Consider the following 19,390-nt stretch of genomic DNA (forward strand, 5'->3'; position numbering starts at 1 on the left):
TGTCTGCCTACAAATATGCACTTTGTTCATTTTAACAGGAAGTGAGCCAGATTAGCACATCGCACAATTCAGAGGCGTGACAGTATGGCCGCCATCTTCTCCCTCTCTTTTGGCACATAAAAGTCGTAGCGAACACGCGCACACCGAAGGCAGCGTGACCTTTTCTAAAGGTCATTTCACTTCGATTGGTTGGGTGTTAGGAGGGTCACTTTTAGGCGTCATTCATTGTGGGGTCACTGCAGTGATGTAAACATGTCTGTGTGTGTGTGTGTGTGTGTATCCAAGGTGCTATTTAACACGTGTGTACTGTACTTGTTCACGTGTACTTCTTGGTGCTGATCCAGTAAAGACGGTTCTGTTTACACGCCCGCTCCGTGTTGACAAGTCTGACAGGTCATGTGATGGAGTCGTCACGTGATCATGTCTGTCCTCCTGGGTTCTCAAGGCCACTTGAGTGACGGCTGTCAAAGCTTCTGGGCCGCTGGTGACCGCTTGCGGCAGGTGACACGCATTTAGCCGCCGATAGTGACGTGTCCGGTGACGTCATCAGGCGTCGATGCAGTCCGGGGTGAGAGGTCATGATGTCCAGCGATAGTGGCGTCACCACCACCGCCACAACAACAACGAGCGAACAAAGGACAAGCCGCTGTCCCGTGCAGCGAGCTGACAGGATGTAAGTGCAGTCCTTCACAATAAAAGCAGCTGTTTGACATCGATATTATTTCCATCTATGAAAGCTCTCACACGTGCCGACTCACGTGAACATTCAACAAGGAGTAGACAAATGAACCATTGACGCGAACGAATGCGCTCGGTGGGCTTCAGAGTGACGAATCGACATTGCTCTTATTTTGACAGCAACAACCGGATGTGGCCGGTGTCGTCTCGGTAAGTCGACACTTGGCGCCTGGCGGACAGCTGCGGACCGGCGGGTCCAGTCGAGCCTCATCGGAGCCGGGAGACCACACAGCATGTGGTCCTCCTGGGAGGTCTTCTCCTAGCCGGTTCCGAGTCAGGTCCGAGGTCGGAGGCGGACACGCGCAGCGCGTGAGTAACCCCAAGTGAACGCGCATGGAGACAAGCGTGTAGTGAAGTCATTCTCTCCTCTCGGTTCTGCCGAGCATCCACGATGGAGGCCGGCCCAGAACAGTTCCTGAGGCGGATCCTGGAGGACCTGGACGTCCAGCACGCCAACATGTCCGACCAGGAGCTGTGCAAGTCGCTGTGCACGCGCATGGACCTGGTGCACCTGGCAAAACTGCGCGCGCACCTCTACCGCGCGGCCAGTCTGGACCCGGACTTTCCTACCACGCTCTTCCGGGACAAGATGCGCGGCCCCGCCGAAGACGAGCAGTCCAAGAGGCGCGTGCTCGCGGCCGACATCGTCGCCATGCTCCACCTGGTCCACGCGCACGGGGGCGTGGCCGCGCACAGAGTCCAGAGGCACGAGCACGCCGAGACCAGGCGCGTGCGTCATCGCTACGCCCCCCTCGGACAGCCCCCCTCACCCCTTCTCAATAATCCCCCCTGCCCGGAACCGCGCCGGACCTTCCTTCCCGCCTCGGAGCCCAACTTCCTGTTGGGTGTGGGCGGGAGACAGGGGGGGTGTCGAGCGTCCTCTCTGGACAAACTGCACCACCTGCCCCAATACTCCCCCTCCCCACCCTGCCGTCGCGTGCACGAAGGCCCCCCGATGGCGCGCACATGCCTGCAGAAGAGGAATATCTTCAAGGAGGACTTCCACAAGATGGCCTCCTTCGGCCCTCAGGTGGGTTCTCGACACGTTGGACTGCTCCAGAGTCCAGCCTGAAAGTGTAACAAGAAGTTAGGCTGTTTGACAGTCGTGTGCTTTGTGACTTGAACGATGACCTCTTCTCCTCCAGGTTGTCACGGCCAAGGACGGCGAGGGGGCGGAGCCATACCGCCACACGCCCGCCCCCTTCTTCAATCGCAGCTTCGAGGTGGCCTACAGGAAGCCCTACTGCCCGCCTCCCCTCAGCCCGGCGCTGCCGGAGCGGCGGCGGGTCAAACACGAGAGTCTGGATGACCTTCAGGCGTCCACGTACTTCGGGCCCACCACCGTGTCCGAGTGCGTGAGTGGCAGGAAGCAGAGTAGTCAAGGCAGGAAACAGGGGGCGTGGCCAGTGAAGAGCCTGAGCCTCAACGTGGAGGAGGGGCCTCACGACCTGGAGAGGTCGTTTGCGGGCAAACCAAACTTCCATCGCAACGCCAGCGTCGTCGGCGCTGACGAGAACCGCTTTCAGAGCCCCAAGCGACCTGTGGCATACCCTGGCGGCCTCGCCAACGACGGCGTGAAGACAAAGGAAGGCGCCTTGATGGACAGGGTGGAGTCAGCCAAGAGGATGTGGGACAAACACGTCAACGGTCCGTCTTTTCACGGCACAGACGGCTCGGCGTGCATCGGGACTCAAACGGAACACGGTGGCCAGAAGACGGCATCACGCGCATTCAAGCACTCTGACGAAGAGTCTGAGATTGTCGGCGACGACATCAGCGACATCTTTCGCTTCCTGGATGAGATGAGCGTGTGCGACTCGCTGGGCATGGTCCAGTCGTCGTGTTACGACAGCGCCGCCTCGCTGAAGTCGGAGGGCGACAGCTCCCCCGAACGAAACACAGTCAAACTGGCTAAGTCGCAGCTGGACCGCCTCCTGCGCTCGCTGGACAACACGGACGACGAGCTCAAGTCCAGCGTGAGCAAGCTGGTGGCGAGGATCGGCGAGATCGAGCGGAAGCTGGAGTCGCTGTCGGGCGTACGCGGCGAGATCTCGCAGGTTCTGTCTAAACTCAACAAGCTGGACCAAAAGATCCAAGAGCCTGACGCCACGCCCGCCTCCTCCCCCCCTGACGCGTCGCCGCACGTCCTCCGCTGCCACACCCTCAACGTGGGCGGCGTCCGTGACGACAGCCCCGGCCTGAGGGCGACGGCCCTGAGGAAGAACGTCTTCACCAGGAGGTCGTCACACTCGCTCGACGACGACGACGCCGAGTCAAAGGTTGTGGAAGTCTCGCCACGAGACTGGCGGACGCTGTCGTACTCGTGCCATCCCGACGCTGTCGACAAGGAGCGAGCCTGCCGAGCCAAAGAGGTACGCGCGGATCACGTGACACGGAGAGGACGGTTTCTAGCAGCAAGGGACAGGGGAGATGGGGAGCAGAAGTAAACAGGAAGTGTGTTAGTGGGCGGGAATATGGATGGCGAGGTCATGTGTGTGATTGTCAGCATGATTGACAAGTGCATGTGAGACACACACACACACACACACACACACACACACACACACACACAGTGTTGTTGAAGAGTGTCAGGGAGGAAGAAGATTCCAAGAAGAAAGAATCACCATCTGGAGGTCCAACATGAGCTTCTATTTATGCTTCTACTAAATCCATCACTTCTGTTCACACACACACACACACACACACACACACACACACACACACACACACATGTACTCGTCACACATCCAACACTAACATGAGGTCCCCCCCAACATGGCGTACCTCCACTTTATTTATTCTTTAAACTTTACATCACACAGCACTTCCTGTCTCCAGGTGGACCAATACGACTTCCCCGGAGTGCTCCGCCCCCCCAAGGCAGCAAGGGAGTCCTACCTGACAGAGCACCACCTAAGGCCGGCGGCCCCGCCCCACGCTAAAGGAAGTCCTCTGTATTCCGGGCCGAGGCTCAGCGGGCCGTCCTGGACCGCCGACGAATACAAACGCAACTCAGGAAATACTTTGGACCGGCAGGTACGCCACATGACACTCACGGAGCAGTCCACGCCTTTTATTGATTGACAGCCGTCCGACGTCATCCGGTGTCATGCTTTTATTGTGAAAGTGTGATGATACTGTGCTTGGCGCAGGCGGAGTCTCTGAGCCCAAACAAGCTGGAGTTCTGGATGGAGGACGTGTACACGCCGGGCTACGACTCGCTGCTCAAGCAGCGGGAAGCGGCGTTCCGCAGGGCGAAGGCGTGCAAGATCGCCGCCCTGATCGCCGCCACCTTCAGCGTCATCCTGGTCATCGTGGTCCCCATCTGCGCCATGAAGACGTAGCGTGGCGGGGATGGACCACCCGGGACAGAAACAGGAAGTAGCACAGCTGTCAATCAAAGACAATTAGTTGTAGCTTGTGATTCTGATTCCAGAGCGGACCGGACTTTGGACCAGAACAAACCACATGAATGTATGCATCACATGATCAGAGTCCGGAATGTTCTTTGTCCGCTAGCCGAATGTGTCCGTCACCTCCAGTGTCTCCACAGAACGCCCGACTAGTCTGTTCTGGTTCTGAAGGGACTTGGGACTGATGGAGCGGTCCAGATTGTGCTGCGTTTCTAGTGATGCTGAATGTCATATTTACCTTCTGGAATGTTCTCTAATAAGAATGACTGGACGTCCTGTAGGTCCATGTGACCCAGATGGAATGTTCCATAATAAACTTCCTGTTGTGTCTTTGGGTCGTGTCCCGCAGGTGCTGACATCGTCGCTTGTCAGGTGAGTTGACGTGGCGTTCCAGAAGGTCAAGGAAGGAAGTTGTAAAGGTCGTTGTTCCAGATGTGGCCTTCACGACCTTTCCAGACGTTGTGCGCTTTACGACTTCTTGATGGGCTTTCTCTCCATTGAGCAGCCAAATGTCAGGACCGTCACGTCTCAGTAGCTTCTGATGGACGCGTGCAAGTTCTGTGGGCCTACCCAGATGCATCGTGGGACTTTTGACCGAGCTTCTTTTTGTTTTGATGAAGTTGTTTTGGGCGGCCATCTGGCTCCGCCCACAGGAGACGCCTCAGGCTGTTTGGCTCTGGTCCCACAAACAGGTTGCAGAAACCAGAAGAGACGGTCTGACCCGTTTGCGACCGGTCCAGTAGGCCAATCAGGCTAGCTGCTAGCATTAGCCTTGTGTGTTGTGGTGTTGTGATGGACCAAAACCGCTGACTTGAAGCAGAATTTATGGACCGTGGCGTCCTCTGGAGACACCACCACATGTACGCTCATCAATTATTTCTGGGCCCATGTGCAGCACCACAGCACCAGATCCTTCTGTCCTACTTCAGATGGACCCGCTATGATGCGCCTTCAAATACATTGACCCAATTCAGTGTGTGTGATGAGTCGAGGATGAAGTCAGTCTCATCTTCTGCAGAACCTTCAAAACTGGAAACCTTGGAAGTATCCCAATGAAAATATGTACCTAATATTTTGGGTGTACCTGATCATTTGGGCTGAAGTGTGCGAAATATTCTGGCTTCAGCTGTTCCTAATATTTAGGCCACATTAGTTCCCGGGTGTTTAGGTGTGCGAGGTAGGTAATGTGTAGGCCACAAGTGTAACTGATATTTAGGACTTGGGCGATCCTCATATTTCGACCTTGGGGTGTACCTAATATTGTGGCTGCAAAGAATAGGGTGGTTTCACGTGAAGCTTGTAACGAATGCTTGGCGTCAGAAATGTGACGAAAGTCGAAAAGCGCAAAAAAAACCCATCGACGAGCAGATTATTTCAAGTCAAACGCGAGTAGAATACTCTCCACGCAAACTTTCTATGTCCCAGAAGCACAAATTTTAATGACCACGAGCTCTACATTGGACACGTCGCGCGCGTGTTTTGTCAGTTTGGAGGCTGGACCCCACCAAGAGGCATAGCGCTGTCTGTGATTGGCTCTTGTCTAGGAAACTCTTTCACCTGATTGACTGCTAGCTACCTGGTCCGTTGTGTTTGTCGCGCAGCAAAATAACCAGGAGGGTCACGAGACAGAACATTGACTAGCGTGGCTTCATGTGTAGCGTGTCCCGAATGTATGGCGTCAGAAATGTGACAATAGTCGAGAGGCGAAAAAATAAACATCTACGCGCAGATTGTTTCAAATCACACGCGAGTAGAATGCTCTCCACGCGCACAAATGTGAATGACCACGAGCTCTACATGGTGCCACATGATACAGGTCACGGGCGTGTTTTGGCAATTCGGAGGCAAGACCCCACGAGGAAGCACAGCCTGTCCAGGAAACCCCGCCCCCGTGACATCTTTCGCCTGATTGACAGCTAGCTACCTGGTCCGTTGTGCTTGACCAGGGGTGTCACGAGACAGAACATTGACTGGAAGGAAGTAACAAACAATTTGACGTCTTTATTTCTACACAGAAGGAAAAGTCTTTGCTGTCTCGAAGAGTTTTCATGTCCCAACACCTGTCCACCCTGACAGAAAAGCGTTGCCGTGGAAACAAAGCTGAACAATGTCGTCATGTGATCTGTCATAGATCTGTCGTGCTCCCAGAGCCTCGTGCTCCTTTCGAAGTCACATTTGAGACCGGACGTTGAAGAAGATCGACGAGCCGATGAAGTCCATCTCGGGTTGACGTGACGTCACCTGGACGTCAGACATCACCTCACCTCCTGCAGCTTCATGTCTAGGTGACGTTCTCGGCTGAGAGCTTTGAGAGCGACGTCGCGCTCGTGTTGCCTTCTCTCTGCCAGGTGCTTCAGAAGCTCCGCCTCCTGACACTGGATGGTAAAGATGGACGTCAGCGTCATGTCAACTGTCAAGGATGTTCGCTTAGTTCTGACCTTTCTCCTCTCGTGGGCGGCCTCCAGTTTCTGTTGGATCTCTTCCAGCGAGGCTTTGTGACGAGGGGGCGTGGTCGCCTTCGGCTCGCCGTTCAAGGTGGGCGGCTTCAGGATGACCTGGAAGGCGTGGCCGCTCGCACGTTTGTTCAACTCCATGACCTCCATGTGGCGGATGTCGCCCAGGTTTAAGTCCACCACACCTGCCGAGACATGTCACGTGAGGAAATAACATCTTAACCTGATTGTTGCTACTTTGAGACGAACTGTCCCTGTCCTTCGGAGACAACAAGTACCCCAGGAGACACCCGCTGAAGACTGCTAACCCTAATAACTGCCCTCCACGTGCCCCTAAAGTCGAATGCGATCATGTGACTGAGGAGATGTCAGCTGACCTTGCTTTTTGGCAGACATGTCGTCGGGTGGCTTCTGGAGGATGCAGGAGCAGAGAAGCGACACTAGGGGGAGCTCTCGCAACTTCTCTCTATGGGCTGAAGAGACGAACGCGCACAATAAATACTAAATAATATTAGTACAAACAATAACAATACTGTTTTATTAATCATAATATTCACTCTAATATTAATATTAACGGCAATATTACATGTATTGCAATCATAAAATTACTATTAATAAATATAAATAATATGAAGTATTCATTATTAATAAAGTAAACATCATTATTGATAGTAATACAAATATTACACTATTATTCATGTTTTTACATTTATTTTACATGATTTAGAAATATATCTATGATATTCTAGCAACGATATTAACAATATTAACAATATTAATATTAATATATAATATTAACAACATATTGATAAAAATGGTAATAATATTGAAACTGATATTACGATAATAGTAATATTACATCTAATAGAACAATAATGTTAATAAAGAATGTAAATAATAATTATTGAAAAGAAATTAATAAAACTAATATTGAATATTTGAATATATTATTGAATAGTTTAACATCCATATGTTAATATTACATTATGAATGCAGATACTATTAATGTATAACATATAATAACCATAGCAATGTTAACAAGGATAACAGTTCTAACAATAGCTAGAATTGCAAAGGCGTGACTGAGAAGAAAAGCACCTGCTGACGTCATGGCGTGGCTGCTGAGGAAGACTTGGTGACGTCAGCCAGACTGCGTTCAGGGAATAGTGGTCCCGTGCGTCTAAACAGGGACAACATGTAAATGAATGTGTTCCACATGCACGGACAAAACGTGCAAAGGAACTCAGCAGATGAGCTTCAAAATGAGCCTTTTGCGTCAATTTGCGTTTTCTCTCCCAAGAAAAAAGTACATTTACGTCAGAACAATGACGCTTTTTTCATTAAAAAAACGTTCTTATCGTTTGTCTGCTCACGGTGACATCATCGTTATTATTCATTGTGCATCTGAGCAATTATGTCCGTTTTTGTCATCCTTTTCAAGTGCAGTCGCCCAATTTCAAGACCAAAAGAAGAAACAGGACGCAAAGGCAAAATAGCGAAGTATAAGAGAAGCAGAAAACATCACTCACCAGTTGGATGTTGCTGAAGATGTGCAGCAGCATCCGCAGCATCAGCACCACACGGCAGCTGCTGCATGACATCACTTTGGAGCCTTCTCATTGGCCGAGGAGGCGCGTGGGTTCCGATTGGTCACGCCGAAGGGGGCGAGGGGGTCGCTGTGGGTGTTCCTCGTGAAGGAACGGTGCCACTCTTCACGCTGATCTATTTTTATCATGAATTAAGATCGTTCTAATGCACTGTAAAGCCAATCATTGACGTTATTAGGCAGGCTTTACAAAACCTCCCATGATGCACTGCACTGTCTTCTATAGAAGACAGTGCGCGTGCGTGCGTGTGCCTGTCAGAGAGCAGGGGAAAGGAACTCCCGAGTCTGGCTGGTGATGTCATGATCAGCCAATCAGGGTTGACTGCACATCTTCTCTTGTCTTCTCTGTTCCAGAGTTCATGACTCAACATCTTTTTACAAAAGAGGGGGCGAACGTGTGGCATCACAAAGCGTTCCCAACAGCCGCACAGTGAAACATCAAATGTGTTCTGTCAAGAAATGAGCACGTTGGCGTGTCACCTTGCCAAGACTACTGGATGAGGATGGAAGAGTTAGCGCGGGTGAATCACACTGATGACTGGATGATGTATGACGCAATAGTGACTATTTGTGATGTAATGCATTAGTGTGACTACGATTGTATTGGGTCTTAAGTGCATGTATTATTCACCTGTTATTCTTACAATAGATCTTGCATTGATGCTTATTGATGTGAACTGGGGGCTAAATAGGCGGGGGTTCGACTCAGGGTTTATGATCTGGCAAAATTGGTTTGGGAAAAAATAAAAGGGAATTGAAAAAGGTCAAGTAGGGAAACGGGAGTGCAGGGAATAGTTAAGTCTGATTTGTCTGCAGATAATAGTGATCACGGTGTTGGGTGTGTGTGTGTGTGTGTGTGTGTGTGTGTGTGTGGGTGAGTTGTGGTTATGTTTGTCAGTCAAATTTGATGTGACTTATTACTAAATAGTATATAATATATTATGCATATATTATATGGCTTAGTGCTCACAGTGTGAACTTCGTTCGAGGTTGCATCAAATTGGGTTCACATTAAAGAAACGTCTGAAGTTGGCCTGATTGGGGAGTCAGACCAGGTGTGTCCAAAGTGTGGTTCCGAGGCTGCTGGCAGACCACAGCTGATTTCTGTTGGCCCAGAGCACTCTAAAAATCAATAAGGCAATATTTTGGACCTTTAGCAAAAATGTCTTGGCATACTGGGTTGGGTTTTAGAATTCTTTACAACGTTGAAAATGAGATCTGTACCTCAAAGGTGTCAAAGAGAATAAATAGTCCAGGGTACCGAAAATGTTCACAACCACATTTTTGCAACTGAGTCATGTTTCATGGGTTTCATGGGTTTCATGGGTTCGCCTGCTTGCGAGAATTGTCAGTTTGGTGCAGTTTGGACTAAATCTGTCTTCATCCAAAGAGGAGCTGTACAAAATTCCAAATTGCTAAATGTCACGTTGCCATAGCAACTCCAGAGTGTGAACAATGTAACGATTGGGCGCTTTGATGACGTGCATGTCTGACTTATGCACAGACAACGTTAGCCTGCATTGGTGGAGGTCACTGACCTTTGTGTTATCACCAGAACCGTATGGCTTTCTTTGGGCAAATGTGACTTTCTAAGGGGTCTTAATCATCTTGGATGACCCCACCAGGCCAACGCAATTGAAATGTGCTTGTCTTTTTGTTTGTATCTCATCACCTTGGCTGAATGACAAATACGTTCAACTGCCCTGAGTTTGGAAGTTGTTTAAAAGGATGCTATGGGTCCAAATTGCTCTACTGTTTGAAAAACCACCTGATGTTACATTTTGTTGGTACCATAATTAGTTGACTCTAGTTCACGTTCACGCGTTCAACAACAGAATGCGTCCCCTGTCCGTGTTTTGGATCAGGAGCTACTGCACTGCTTCCCTTACCTCATAGAAATGCAAGCATGCAAACTGGCAAGTGACAAATCTGCTATCATCCGTACGCGTGACACGTATGCTCAGAGTGTTGACTGTTTTTTTATTCTTTAAATCTGGTGGTAAACATGAGCCATTAATCAGGTTAATTAACGTTGCCATTGCTGTTAGTGCACGTGTGCAACACACACGTTTCTCTGTGTTGTGTTGGCTGATAATTGGTCATAATTGGTCAGGCGACCCAGGGCCCTCATTCCTTTTGCACTAACATGTCATTTCATTTTCACTTATTTGCATAATATTTCGCTTTTATTGGTTGTATGAAGCAGTTTGAAGTATTTCCATCTTAAAGGTTAACTTTTAACTTTCCAAGTAAAATGTACTTGCAGCATGGACAGATCCTTTCATTAGTTCACGTAGTTATGTTGGACCAGCCAAAGCGGATGTATGGTGGGAGGAACAGCCGACACCCACAAATGGACTGGCACGTGTGCACTTGGGCATCGGATTGAACCTTCCTATGTTTTCCCCCAAGGAAGCGCAGCCCTGCAGGTGGCTAAGATGGGACCTGGGATTTCGGGCCTTTGCAGAGAGAGGAGGAGTCTTCCTTGGGTGGGCTTCGGTCCCAGGGTCTGCATGGACGCCATGGGGTCGTCTCGGGGCGTGCCAGGTGAGCGTAAAGCTTGTAATCAGGTGAGGACGGGCTTTGGATTGTTTTGTTATGGTGGTTCGCTGTCAATAATGTAGATTGGCTCAATTACAATGAACTACAACTGGCAAAGGTGGTGAAATAAACCAGGAGTGCTGTTGGGGGGCAGCAGAGCAACTGGACGCTTCTCTTCTAGTCTAAGGGAGTGGCAGCATAGAAAAGGTAACATCAAAGTGCACTTACAGTAGTTCCTCAATAGTTCACTAACCCAAGGAGTCGGTCAGTTATCACTTTAGATGTTTCAGAGCTTCAGATCCACAAATCCACGTTGGACAACGTGCTGGGGGCACCAAACACTTGAGGACAATATTTGTTTTAAGATGTCTTTGTATTTTTGTGTGGCCTAAAATGTGGCCCACAAAGAATAGGTGGCCCACAAAGGGGGAGTTGTAGGAAAAAATGAATTTACTGAGCGTAAATAATGCTTAGCATTAGATTTACAATAACTGCTTGCTTTGATGCTTACTGATTGAATTCTTGTGTCTTAAAGTACAGTTTAGATGTAACTGTAATCAATGAATGTAATAACTTAGTGAATGAGTACAAGTAGTTTATAGAAACAATGCTTTATTCAATAATTAGCCGAGATCAACATGTTTACGTGGGTCAAAGGTGAAACAGAAATACTGTTTGCCACAGCTTTCACCAGCCAGATACTGCATGGTCCAGAACGTAGTCAGAACACACAAACCCCGGCCTGAGCCTTGAAGCAGGCGAAGGAAAAGAATGTTGTGTTTATGTCAACAACTACAGGAAGTGTTATCGCGGTGGCGAAGGAGCCGGCTATCATCTGCTAGCGTCACAAGCTTCATCAAGGAATCCAGGAGGAAGTCATCTCTGGAGAAGCTGGCGCCAATGGTCTGAGCAAAACAAGCATAAAAATGACAGATGGGACAATCGAGGGGAACTCTTTCATTCGGCCAGAGGGGTCCAGGTGACTGGAACGGGGTCCAGGGCTTTTTAAAAAGACTGCGAGATATCCTGTCTGACTTACTCTTCAATACATTTTGTAAATCTAATTTGGTGCGAGCGTCTTTTTTCCTTCTCATGACTGGAGCGCCTCCTGAGGAAGTAAAGACGGCTCCGCCCTTTCCTGCACAGAGCGCCCATGTTGGCAGTCCAGCCCAGTTGATCTTCCAGATGCTCTCCCGGGTGTTTGGAGCTGAGGACCACCGAGGAGACGAAGGAGTTTGTGGGATTGCCAACTGGAAACAAACTGAGGCAGCCAACCAAGCTTTGTTTTCTTCATAAATGGAAGAAAACAAAGTAAGTTTAAAAATCAAACCAAAGCAAGATGTTGGCATGATTGTTAGCATAAAGGGAACCTTTTGTGCTAAAAGTGGTCAAGCTCCCCCACGTGAGCAAAAACAACAAACACATAGAAAACAAATATTTGCTTTATTTGCAGGCTGCACTTGACCTTCCAAAAGTCACCTGCTGGTCCATCCAGAGATGACGAAATAAGAGTTTGAGTCCCGCCGGTGCAACTCCTTCAACTCTCCGGCAATCCGCACTTTCGATTTCGGACCTGAACCACCTCCCTCCTCTCCTGCAGGAAGTTCCCAAAGGCGTTCTTTTCTTTGCTCTCCTCCACTTCTGAAGACCAAAACACACACGAGTCATTCCGAGCTTTCCTTGACGTTCAGGAGACGTCACTGAGGCTCACTGCTGTGGTCAATGTCGTCCGTGTCGCTGTCCATGCCGCCGCCGTCGTCGTCAGACTCACGGATGCCGCGGGTCATGATGAGGTCGCTGGGTCCGGCCACGTCGGCGTTTTCTGTGGTTGAACGGCGGGCGGGACAGGAAATGCATGAAAGCAGGTATTTTCACAGATAACAGTTCAGAATGAAAGAACACGTAAAACCTTCTATTTTATTTGTATTTGTACTTTATTTATCCCACAGCGGGGAAATTCACCTGTTACAGCAGCAAGCAAGATACGCAAGTAAAGAATACATAGTGACTACAACATGGTTCAGGTGGTGCAGGTGTTGTAGAGCCTGACAGCGGTCGGTATGAAGGACCTGTGGAACCTCTCCTTCTTACACCGTGGGTGTAACAGTCTGCTGCTGAAGGAGCTGCTAAGGGAACCCACAGTGTCATGTAGCGGGTGAGAGGTGTTGTCCATGATGGATGTCAGCTTAGCCAACATCCTTCTCTCCCCCACTTCCTCCACGGAGTCCAGAGGACCGTCCAGGACAGGACAGAAGCTACCTTGCTACCTTGCCTAGCTTGCTTCTAGAAGCAACCCGTCTGGTCACATGCTCACCCCACCCTTCTCTACTACGGGGACCTAGTACGTTTACGAATGACGCGTAACTGACCTGAAACGGACGTCGACATGTCCATGGCACCGAGATCCTTCCGCAGTCTCTCCAGCTGCTTTTGCTGCTTTTGACTTTGAGCGTCCATCTGATGGGACAGGGCACAGGTCCCAATCAGCAGTGGTCAAGAGGTTGGCGTTGGGGGGGGGCTACCACCCACCAACACTCACCAGTTGTTTGCGAAGTCTTTCATATTCTGGTCGATAATCCCTGCGGAACCAAAAGAGGTTTCAGAACGCCAACACGAAGGGAAGCGGGGAACAACCGCTGGCTGACGTTATTCCCGTTTGGTTTTCCACCGGACAACCAGTCTCATCCTTGCACCCAACAAACTAGTCTGTTTGCCGCACACAAAATCCAGTTCCCATTTCTTAAGGAAAGAGAAGGCCTGAGATGAAGACGGGGAGTTTGCGCAGGTGATGAGTTTTGCAAAAGAGGTGAGAAACACGGAGCGTGCACGGCCGTCTGCTGCTGTCTGGAAAACTCCCCGTCTTTACTTCAGGCCTTCTCTTTTCTTAACAAACAACTTTTTCCACAACACAAACAAAGCACCTGATGCGTTGCTGACTAACTGTCTTCTTTTCTTGAGGCTGCCAAATAACCAGCCATGGGGCCAAAGAAAGTTGCAAAAGTTCCATCCAGCAGTCATTTAGAATGATTCTGCATGTTTTGTTAATATTGTGGGCTGTCTGGAACAGAGGAATTGGTTTACATGTCCTACCCTGACATGACCCTGACCCTTAACGACTACGTTGAACACGACCGCCACCTGCTGTACAAACAAAAGCAAAACTAAAGGAATAAAAGTTGTAAGCATGGAAGAGGTAAGAGATACTATCGCTGGAATGCCAAACAACAACGTGTCCCCACAGCGGTGGACAGAAGACGAAGAGTCACGGTATGTCCCAACAAGCTGTCCTCACCTGTCGTACTCCTCAGCAGCATCCTGCACCTTAACAAGGAGCTCGTCCAATCCGTTTCCCGTCACCGAGGACACGCCCACTACCTGTGGAAGCAGGGCGGCCATGAGGCGTTGGCCTTCATCAAGGATCTGGGTTGTTATCCACCTTACCCTCAGGTTGGAGTAGAACTCATCCAGAACCAGACTCATGGAGCGTGTCAGGTTGCTCACATATGAGGTTTCCTGGTTTAGAGCGTCCTGGAAAACCTCAAAGTCCTGCATCCACTCCACGGCAAAGCTGTGCTCGATGATGTCAGTCTGCGCACGCACGCATGCACGCACGCACGCACGCACGCACGCACGCACGCACGCACGCACGCACACACACACACACACACACACACACACACACACACACACACACTAAACTATCATACCTAATATTGTGGGAAGTGGATTTCTGCAAAGTAGGATTCCTTATTTAAAAATGTAATATTTTTGTCGTTAAGAGCAAAGAAATCCCTCTTAAATACGTTTTTAACATATTTAGAGCCCTTTAGACATGAAATAACACCCCATAGCCACCGTTACACCAGCATTACCCAAGATAGTAGACGGCGTAAGAGAAAATAAGACCTTTACTCGTGTGTGTTGCTGTAAATGTGTTCGGGTGGTGCGGGCAGGAAGTGATGTCGGGCGTTGAGAGTTGAGGTTACGGCCGCCAACCGCAGCTCATGTTAGGGATCATTGTGGCTGGTATGAGACCACTGGAACCTGCAATAAGTGCCTGTTGTTCTGACCATCACGTCTGGTGCTTGTGTGTCTCACCCAACATGGCAGTAACATTACTGACACCTAGTGTCCAGTGTAGCATGCTACATATTTCACAGTGTCGTTGAATGAGTCTTCTGAATACCTTATATTTTTTATTTTGGTTCATTTAGCCATTTTTATGCTTGAAAATTCTTCAATAAAAAGAAATTTCAAGCACAAAGTGCACGAACACGCACACGTGCACTATTAACAGACACTCCAGGATTTCACCAAGTTGCGATGGCGAGCATTGAATTTGTCCCTCAGCAGCACTCAAACACGTATGTAAATCGTCTGACCCAGGGGTGTCCAAAGTGCGGCCCGCAGCACAGTCTAAAAATGTAATTTAACAAGGAAACTAAAAAAAAAAAAACAACAGCAGCAGCAGCAGCAGCAAAAATGGGAAAATCAATCAAAAGTCAAAATATGAAGAGAAGAGTCGTAATCCAGCAAGGAACAAAGCCACCGTTTCACAAGAATGAAGTCAGACGAGGAAAAATGTCTTTTTAGAAGCATGAAGCTGAAATGTTCAAGAAAAAAGTTTGATGCTTTTTTGAAGCCAAAATCAATGACTACATTTGTCATTTTTGGAAACGTAGGTTAGAGGAAAATGTATAACATGGGAATAAAGTCAAAATATTAGTAAGAAAGTTGAAATATTTTGAAAATGATACAGAAAAAAATCAACAGCAGAAATGTAAAGTCGAAATATTAAGAAAAAACATTCTAACGAGAAAAAAGTTGCAATTTTATGAGAATAAACTTGTAAAATGAGGAAAAATATCACTTTGGTAATGTGGAAACGAAGAAAAAATACACCGTTTTAAAAAGTTATAATTACGGGAAGAAAATTGACAAGACCAAAGCTGAAATTAAATCATTGGAACATTTTCAAAAACAGCAAAAATAAAAAAAAACCAGCTGTAATTTCTTGACAATACAGTCCAAATATTAAGAAAAAGTGAAAGAAGCCATAATCAGATGAACAACATTTGCAATTCTGCAAGAATAAACTCGTATTATTGTGGAAAACGTCATTTTTCGTAGCGTTTCAGGTGCGTTGCAAAGGTGAAATGCGGGTTTCCTTAAGCTGCATGTACCGTAGCTTCTTAGCATGTCTCAAATACGTGTTGCTAATATCAAAATGGTCCTTGTGTCCTTTCATTTTTCCGTACATGGCCCTTGCTGGAAAAAGTTTGGACACCCCTGGTCTAACCAATCAAGTGTGTCTGCATGGCCCGCCCACATACTCACTTTGTTCATGGCTACGATGAAAGGTAGCTTGGTCTTGTAGAGAATACTGAAAGAAAACAACACAAGCAAGGTAACACCAGCACGTTCTTTGTGGCTACAAAAGGCGGCATGCGCGTCTTCGCACCTGCAAGCGTACAGCATGTTGGACATGAAGGTGACAGGATTGACGCTGCGTGACGTGTCCATGACGTAGACCACCACGCAGGGGAAGGACGACGCCTGAGACACACGCCATGCCGCGCGTTATTACATAAAGCAGCGCACTAAAAGTCAGTCAGGCTTGCGACGCACCAGAGCTTCTGTGATGATGGTTCCAGAAGCGGACCACGTGAACACTTCAATCTGACCCGGCGTGTCAATCAGCACGTACCTGCACAGGTGACAGAAGGTGAGGAATACTTACGGTTACGTTTCAAAGTACAAACGTTTACTGACCGGTGATCATGTTGCTTCTTCTCTATGAACTGCATCACCTGAAAGACAACGACTGTCTTACTTCTACGTGGAGAACGTTTCCAGACAGCAACAACGTACTCTCAGTCCTTCACAATCGCACACCTGATCAAAGCGAGTAGCAAACAGGTTGAGAGAGGTCACGATGCCGCCGTTGGGTCCCAGGCCGTACTGCTTCATCACCTCTTTGTAGTTCACCGTGTCTCGGATGTCTAAAAACAAAAATATCCAGGTCAGAGCGGCCTAAAAGTATCTTTTCACACGCTGATGGCGGACATCACGTCGTGGCGCACCTTACCGATGTTTGGAGGGAAGGGGATCTCGTGGACGGCGGGGTCCAGGTTGATGAGGTACGGAGGACTTTTGAGAGAGTAAAGATGAGCCGTCAACCTCTGTTGGGATCAACATGGTGGACTTAAGACACACAAATACGGCACACACACAGCGGACCATGGATTCATAGTTCCACTAATGTCCATACAGCATGTCCTTATCTCTATGGTCCATATCTCTATGGTCCATATCTCTATGGTCCATACAGTAGGTACACTGCGGGCCAAAAGTGCAGATTGGAATTTGCGTCATGCTGTTTCAGACATTTTGAGCATTTACAAAATTATCATTGTGATAAAAAGGCCTGTCATGAGAACACGTTTTGTTGGGTGGTGGATAATTGATATTAGTGACTCTTTTTAGACCATTTTTTCATTAATTTTGTCATGAGCGGTGTTATTCACATTTGAACCACTAGGTGGCACTCAAGTATAGTGTACCTGTGTGAGCCACATTAGCTTGACTCAGAAGTTGCTGGTGTAGAAAGAAAAACACTCCAATAAAAACTACACAAACCCACCCACACACACACACACTCTCTTTCTCTCCGTCCAGTCCAGTCAATCAGAACTTCATGAAACTGAGGACACCAGAAAAGGCCTTAAAGGCGCTGTGGACCTTCTGCACAGCGTCTTGTCTACTTTGAACATGACGCCTCAAACCACGAAGGCTGGTGACGTCATTACGTTTACGCCGACGTCCCCAACTGGCAAACATTCGACAAAAGGTTGTGAAAATACAGATGCGTGCTGTTTATGTTATGTTTTGATGGACGTTGGGGTGTTGCTCTTTAAGGTAAACAACGAGAACATGTCGAAGAGCTGACCTGAACGAAGGTTGTCTTTCCGGATCCAGCCATGCCGAGCACGATCAAACACACTGGTTTCTTCCCACAAGCAGCCTTCTCTCCCGCGCTCACGTTCTCCTGAAGGTCTGCCATCATGTCACCACACGGAACAACACTCGACTGCGCCTCCGCCATCTTCTTCCTCATCCTCCTCTTCTTCTTCTACTACTATAACCTTCTTCGGCTCACCTTTGTGTACGTTAGCGCCACCTTCCGACGAGGAACTCGGGGTACAGCTAGGCTGTGTTTGAATTCGCACTCTCCGTACGTACAACCCCTGGCAAAAATGATGGAATCACCAGTCTCGGAGGATGTTCATTCAGTTGTTTAATTTTGTAGAAAAAAAGCAGATCACAGACATGACACAAAACTAAAGTCATTTCAAATGGCAACTTTCTGGCTTTTGTATTGTATTGTATGTACTTTATTTATCCCACAGCGGGGAAATTTACTTGTTACTTGTTACAGCAGCAAGACAAGTAAAGAGTACAGTGTAAAGAATGCATAGTGACTACAACATGGTTCAGGTGGTGCAGGTGTTGTAGAGCCTGACAGCGGTCGGTATGAAGGACCTGCGGAACCTCTCCTTCTTACACCGTGGGTGTAACAGTCTGCTGCTGAAGGAGCTGCTAAGGGAACCCACAGTGTCATGTAGCGGGTGAGAGGTGTTGTCCATGATGGATGTCAGCTTAGCCAACATCCTTCTCTCCCCCACTTCCTCCACGGAGTCCAGAGGACCGTCCAGGACAGAGCCAGCTTTAAGAAACACTAAAAGAAATCAAGAAAAAAAGATGTGGTAGTCAGTAACAGTTACTTTTTTAGACCAATCAGAGGGAAAAAATTATGGAATCACTCAATTCTGAGGAAAAAATTATGGAATCATGAAAAAAAACAACAACAAAAGAATACTTCAAACACACCACTAGTACTTTGTTGCACCACCTCTGGCTTTTACAACAGCTCGCAGTCTCAGAGGCATGGACTTAATGAGTGACAAACAGTACTCTTCATCAATCTGGCTCCAACTTTCTCTGATTGCTTTTGCAGATCAGCTTTGCAGGTTGGACCATTTTCTTCAACTTCCACCACAGATTTTCAATTGGATTGAGATCCGGACTATTTGCAGGCCATGACATTGACCTTGTGTGTCTTTCTTCAAGGAATGTTTTCACAGTTTTTGCTCTATGGCAAGATGCATTATCATCCTGAAAAATGATTTCATCATCCCCAAATGCCCTTTCAATTGATGGGATAAGAAATGTGTCCAAAATGTCAACGTAAACTTGTGCATTTATTGAAGATGTAATGACAGCCATCTCCCCAGTGCCTTTACCTGACATGCAGCCCCATATCATCAATGACTGTGGAAATGTGCGTGTTTTCTTCAGGCAGTCGTCTTCATAAATCTCATTGGAACGGCACCAAACAAAAGTTCCAGCATCATCACCTTGCCCAATGCAGATTCGCGATTCATCACTGAATATGACTTTCATCCAGTCATCCACAGTCCACGATTGCTTTTCCTTAGCCCATTGTAACCTTGTTTTTTTCTGTGTAGGTGTTAATGATGGCTTTCGTTTAGCGTTCCTGGATGTAAATCCCATTTCCTTTCGGCGGTTTCTTACAGTTCGGTCACAGACGTTGACTCCAGTTTCCTCCCATTTGTTCC

The 19,390-nt window shown here is 48.1% G+C and overlaps 4 protein-coding genes across 6 annotated transcripts in view; 2 read left to right on the forward strand and 2 right to left on the reverse strand.

Annotated features, from left to right (window-relative positions):
* adamts17 (ADAM metallopeptidase with thrombospondin type 1 motif, 17) overlaps positions 1 to 362 on the forward strand; it is a 17,256-nt gene extending 16,894 nt beyond the window's left edge. Inside the window, exon 16 of the mRNA XM_054770675.1 lies at positions 1 to 362. This exon is cut by the window's left edge and continues 599 nt beyond it. The gene's annotated coding sequence lies outside the window, so the exon portion shown is untranslated.
* Positions 363 to 905: 543 nt separating this feature from the next.
* minar1 (membrane integral NOTCH2 associated receptor 1) lies at positions 906 to 4,485 on the forward strand. The gene is made up of 4 exons (XM_054770952.1): positions 906 to 1,768; positions 1,884 to 3,110; positions 3,577 to 3,774; positions 3,891 to 4,485. The coding sequence occupies exons 1-4, from the start codon at positions 1,130 to 1,132 to the stop codon at positions 4,080 to 4,082; spliced, it is 2,256 nt and encodes a 751-aa protein (XP_054626927.1). The 5' UTR covers positions 906 to 1,129; the 3' UTR covers positions 4,083 to 4,485.
* Positions 4,486 to 6,137: 1,652 nt separating this feature from the next.
* Positions 6,138 to 8,208, reverse strand: LOC129178593 (stathmin-4-like). The gene is made up of 5 exons (XM_054770947.1): positions 8,134 to 8,208; positions 7,703 to 7,784; positions 6,982 to 7,077; positions 6,590 to 6,789; positions 6,138 to 6,526 (listed from the first exon to the last, which is right to left on the reverse strand). The coding sequence occupies exons 2-5, from the start codon at positions 7,713 to 7,715 to the stop codon at positions 6,407 to 6,409; spliced, it is 429 nt and encodes a 142-aa protein (XP_054626922.1). The 5' UTR covers positions 7,716 to 7,784; positions 8,134 to 8,208; the 3' UTR covers positions 6,138 to 6,406.
* Positions 8,209 to 11,346: 3,138 nt separating this feature from the next.
* Positions 11,347 to 17,896, reverse strand: gpn1 (GPN-loop GTPase 1). Of its 3 annotated transcripts, XR_008569872.1 has the most exons (14): positions 17,701 to 17,896; positions 16,840 to 16,933; positions 16,647 to 16,753; positions 16,524 to 16,561; positions 16,380 to 16,458; positions 16,213 to 16,307; positions 16,089 to 16,134; positions 14,193 to 14,339; positions 14,044 to 14,126; positions 13,291 to 13,330; positions 13,121 to 13,208; positions 12,463 to 12,573; positions 12,231 to 12,392; positions 11,347 to 12,039 (listed from the first exon to the last, which is right to left on the reverse strand). XR_008569872.1 is itself a non-coding variant. In XM_054771757.1 (13 exons), exons 1-13 carry the CDS (start codon positions 17,866 to 17,868, stop codon positions 12,289 to 12,291), a joined length of 1,200 nt encoding a protein of 399 aa, XP_054627732.1. In that variant the 5' UTR covers positions 17,869 to 17,896; the 3' UTR covers positions 12,176 to 12,288. The 3 variants fall into 3 exon arrangements, 1 of the variants encoding a protein (XP_054627732.1); XM_054771757.1 differs by lacking the exon at positions 11,347 to 12,039 and having other exon boundaries at positions 12,176 to 12,392; XR_008569873.1 differs by lacking the exons at positions 11,347 to 12,039; positions 13,291 to 13,330 and having other exon boundaries at positions 12,176 to 12,392.
* Positions 17,897 to 19,390: the final 1,494 nt, after the last annotated feature.

Source organism: Dunckerocampus dactyliophorus, chromosome 3 (genome assembly GCF_027744805.1).
Source record: "Dunckerocampus dactyliophorus isolate RoL2022-P2 chromosome 3, RoL_Ddac_1.1, whole genome shotgun sequence".
In the NCBI taxonomy this organism is placed as follows: Eukaryota; Metazoa; Chordata; class Actinopteri; order Syngnathiformes; family Syngnathidae; genus Dunckerocampus; species Dunckerocampus dactyliophorus.

Coding starts and splice junctions, on each gene's coding strand:
- LOC129178593 (XM_054770947.1), bottom strand. Junction 6,790..6,981: donor CATGTCTGCCAAAAAGCAAG/GTCAGCTGACAT, acceptor ATGTCTCGGCAG/GTGTGGTGGACTTAAACCTG. Junction 6,527..6,589: donor CCGCCCACGAGAGGAGAAAG/GTCAGAACTAAG, acceptor TTTACCATCCAG/TGTCAGGAGGCGGAGCTTCT.
- gpn1 (XM_054771757.1), bottom strand. CDS start 17,868: ATGAGGAAGAAGATGGCGGAGGCGCAGTCGAGTGTTGTTCCGTGTGGT. Junction 16,934..17,700: donor GAAAGACAACCTTCGTTCAG/GTCAGCTCTTCG, acceptor TGATCCCAACAG/AGGTTGACGGCTCATCTTTA. Junction 14,340..16,088: donor TCATCGTAGCCATGAACAAA/GTGAGTATGTGG, acceptor GTGCGTGCGCAG/ACTGACATCATCGAGCACAG.
- minar1 (XM_054770952.1), top strand. CDS start 1,130: ATGGAGGCCGGCCCAGAACAGTTCCTGAGGCGGATCCTGGAGGACCTG. Junction 1,769..1,883: donor TGGCCTCCTTCGGCCCTCAG/GTGGGTTCTCGA, acceptor CTTCTCCTCCAG/GTTGTCACGGCCAAGGACGG. Junction 3,775..3,890: donor GAAATACTTTGGACCGGCAG/GTACGCCACATG, acceptor TGCTTGGCGCAG/GCGGAGTCTCTGAGCCCAAA.